Source organism: Phyllopteryx taeniolatus, chromosome 1, assembly GCF_024500385.1.
Source record: "Phyllopteryx taeniolatus isolate TA_2022b chromosome 1, UOR_Ptae_1.2, whole genome shotgun sequence".
Taxonomy (NCBI): Eukaryota; Metazoa; Chordata; class Actinopteri; order Syngnathiformes; family Syngnathidae; genus Phyllopteryx; species Phyllopteryx taeniolatus.
In genome coordinates, this window is record NC_084502.1 from 7,068,848 (window position 1) to 7,072,436 (window position 3,589).

At 43.1% G+C, this 3,589-nt stretch overlaps 1 protein-coding gene across 1 annotated transcript; it reads left to right on the forward strand.

Moving 5' to 3' along the window:
• rassf11 (Ras association domain family member 11) lies at positions 1 to 2,574 on the forward strand. The gene is made up of 4 exons (XM_061748119.1): positions 1 to 133; positions 572 to 626; positions 1,111 to 1,223; positions 1,310 to 2,574. Exons 3-4 carry the CDS (start codon positions 1,121 to 1,123, stop codon positions 2,572 to 2,574), a joined length of 1,368 nt encoding a protein of 455 aa, XP_061604103.1. The 5' UTR covers positions 1 to 133; positions 572 to 626; positions 1,111 to 1,120.
• Positions 2,575 to 3,589: the final 1,015 nt, after the last annotated feature.

Consider the following 3,589-nt stretch of genomic DNA (forward strand, 5'->3'; position numbering starts at 1 on the left):
AGGCCTGCTCTTTTTTCAGACGGTCCCGGTAGCAGGAGTTATCAACAAGTTCTGCGTGTCCACAAACAGCGACGAGAATTTTATCCTCCATTGTTCTGCTCAACAACTCAAGACATTGTGTCATGTGTGTCAGGTACGATATTCTCGACACAGATTGGCTGTCGTGATGCAGCCTCATGCGAATTTGTGGCTCGAGTTGAAATTTTTCAACTCCTGTGAATCGGCAAAGAAAGAAATGCGTTTGTTTGACTCGGGTCGAGTCGCCCGGCACAAATTTGCACATTTGCATTGACTTTATATGCAAGCATGTCGTGTGAACAGTTCAATTTGCGTCCAGTGTGAAGGCAGACGAGGAGGATTAATTTTGATGGTAAACTAAATAACTAAATAAATAAAGGAGGGGGGAGGAAATTTGACAACAATCTGCAAAAGTAACGTCATCAAATTAAAGGGGAAGAAAAGTCAGCGAACGTAATAATATGGGTGGGATCGCAGCCCGCCTTTCGGCTGTTTAAATGCCTTTGGGAGTTCTAATTACTCTTAATTGGGCTGTTTTTTTCCTCCCAAACAGATCGCGTAGCCCAGCAGTCAGGTCCGATCATCTTTACCACAAGCAGGACGAACGGGTAGGACCCTTTATGAACTATTTACAAATGCTGTACTTGAACACTCAAGTCTTCAATTGTGGGTATTTTAAGGGATTCAGTTATTTGATTGTTGTATTCCCAGTGAGTTGTTGTTGTTTTTTTTTTTTTTTAGGGCAGGACACAGGTCTCCTCCATTGACATTGTGTTGAACAGTACTTGAGCTTTTCAACATGGGATAGGATTTTATTTGATCTGACCTTGTTACTGGAACCTGATTGTAGACCAATGTATTGTACTGTGTAGTATCATGCACAATTGGAAGTTGCCCTGTAGTTGTATGAGAAGCATGGTCCTAAGTCTTCTCCGTTTTTAGTAAATTGGCACTACACGAACAAAATTGTGTTGAACTGAACTCAAACTTACATCGGGTCTAATGATTACCAGAATACAGTGAATGTAAATATTCACAAAGTATGCCCCTATATGTTTTGGCTCCTTTTAAAAAAATGTTTTTTCTTATCAGATTGGGTGTGATGGAAATCAAAGTGTCTGTGGATAGTCTGCCACGTTTGGTTTGTGGAGTTACAGATGAGACAACATGCCAAGAGGTGGTCACCGTGTTGGCTCAAGCCCTGGGTACGTGCCGAAATGGTGGGGGGGATTCATTGATTTTTATAACCTCACATATCTGACAACAAAACCCTGTCATAATTTTCATTTAGGCCAGCCTGGGCGCTACATGTTACGCGAGACCTTCAAAGACTTTGAAAGGTGCATGGCACCGGATGAGCGCCCCCTGGAGATGCTCAGAAAGTATGGGGAACACGCCAAGGAGGTCCAGCTCACATTGCTCCACAGCGGGCCTTTAGTTTGCGACGAAATGAGCCGGGCCAAAGTGGGTCGACACCAGCCTTGTCCGCCACTGCGAAGGAAAGAAGCCAGCACTAGAGTGTGGCGTCGTAGCGGGTCGCTGAATTTGCATCGCCAGAGCTTTCCGCTGTCCTGCTTGAGGCGGGACACGGATCAGAACCACGAGCACTTGAAAAGACCCAAAAGAAAGTCCCTGACCTTCATGGAAGAGGCCTGGGAATGGCTGGAGAACCTGGGAAAAACGCAGGTATATAGTACCGCATGTGATAAAGATAGCACCAAGAAGACTGGAAAAAATAAACATTTTCTGAGTGTCACACTTTCTTCTGTGAGAAAGAGTCCACGTGATCAGAGCCAAGTTCGAGGTCACAGAAACTCAAAGTTGGACTTGGATCAAACATCTTGCTGCATGGGAACTCAGCAGAAGGTTAAAGAAAAAAACTCCAAGAAAACACAGGGAGAAAAACTCAACAGGATCTCCGATTCAAACAGTGAAGCAGAGAAGAATCTTTTAAGAGAAACTATCATATGCCAGCTAAGTTACCTTCAAAAGCTCCAGGTCCAGATAGAGGGTGTAGACAAGGAGATGTTAGAGCTGGAGGAAAGCGAGCGGACCAGAGAAGAGCGGAAGCTGATTGAAGACGAGATGGAGCAGATGTGGTTCTGGGAGAATGAATTAGAGGCAGAAGAAGTGTTTGAGAGAGATTTGGAGGATCAGTTCCATGAAATGAAAGCTAAGATTGTGGACTGCAAGGCCAAACTGGAGGAATACAAGACCAACATGCAACAACTGGACTTGCGTGGCACTCAAAATGTTGACGCCAAAGAGCGCCGACACGCTGCTGACGACAATCCGACAAGGGGCTCAAATTGGCAGCTATTTGAGACAGAACTGGATGTAAATAGTGACAGGAAGTGGCCGCCCAGAAGAAATTTCAACACCACTTCTGCTTTATTTCCTCTGAGTCAGATAAAGGAGCGCCGGCCCACTGGGCCAACTGAGCTCAGGGAGTGGTGGGCACGCTGGTCTGCAGTCCAAAACTCCAAATCAAGCATAAAGAAGACTGAGATCCACCGCTCTGAACTCACAATTTATTTGGGTGGTACCAAAGATTAATAAAGGGGGAAAAGTCAAAGCCGATGGGTGCGTCCTTATGCTCTTGTTTTTACATCTCATGTTATCGGATGACAAAATGTGGAAATACATGATCCTCATCAGACGGCAACAATGTATCCTAATGTTGTAAAACAAACATTGTTTGCATAGATTCAGATGTGTAAAGTCTTACACGATATGAGTTTTTGTAATTACCGCCTCCACGTTCTAATTACTGTAATAGTGACTCCTAATCTTGTGTCCATACTCACCCTATTGAGTATTCTGTACACAATCAAGACCAAAATTTATATTTGTTGTATTAAATATGTGGACATAAGGAACATTTAAATTTTTTGCCCTTAATGTTGAGTCTTGTGAGTGCCTGTCCACCCATCAAGCAGAAAATTAAATCTGTCCATTTCTGAAAATGTCAGTGAGAGTCTGTCCCACTGTGGCAAAACTGGGACTAGTTAACATAACCACCCCATGTTTCTCAGCCAACGTCAAAAGATAAGCAGAGCTGCAGCACCACGGATTAGTTTTAGCTAACACCATTACCAGCATAAGGTTCTGATAATAAGTGGCTAAGTTGTCAACGTGGGTATGGATGTATTTCTGTTTGGCGATATTGAACAGTTTTTGACATTGATAAGTGCATTCAGAAGTTCAGTGAAGGTGTAATTAAGCTCACCTGTAAAGGTTAGTGCATTTTAGGTTCATCCTGAAATGTCCCCCGAAAGCCGACTATCCATAACTTTTTGTAAGGAAGTAGCGCAAGATGTGCAATACCAAATCCATTAGGAGAATTGGAGGTTGCAGCTATTTTATGGAATCTATACGAAAGAAGCTAGAGGTTCAGCCCAAATAAGTGTTAAATTAACCCCACACCCCACTATTATGAATTTGAAAGAGACTTTCCTTAATTTTATAGAACTCATATGAGTGTGTGACAAAAAGCCATTTTCAGGCCTGGCACAGACATATGCTGAAATTACATGAATGCAACGATACAAAAAACAAAAAAACACCGCAC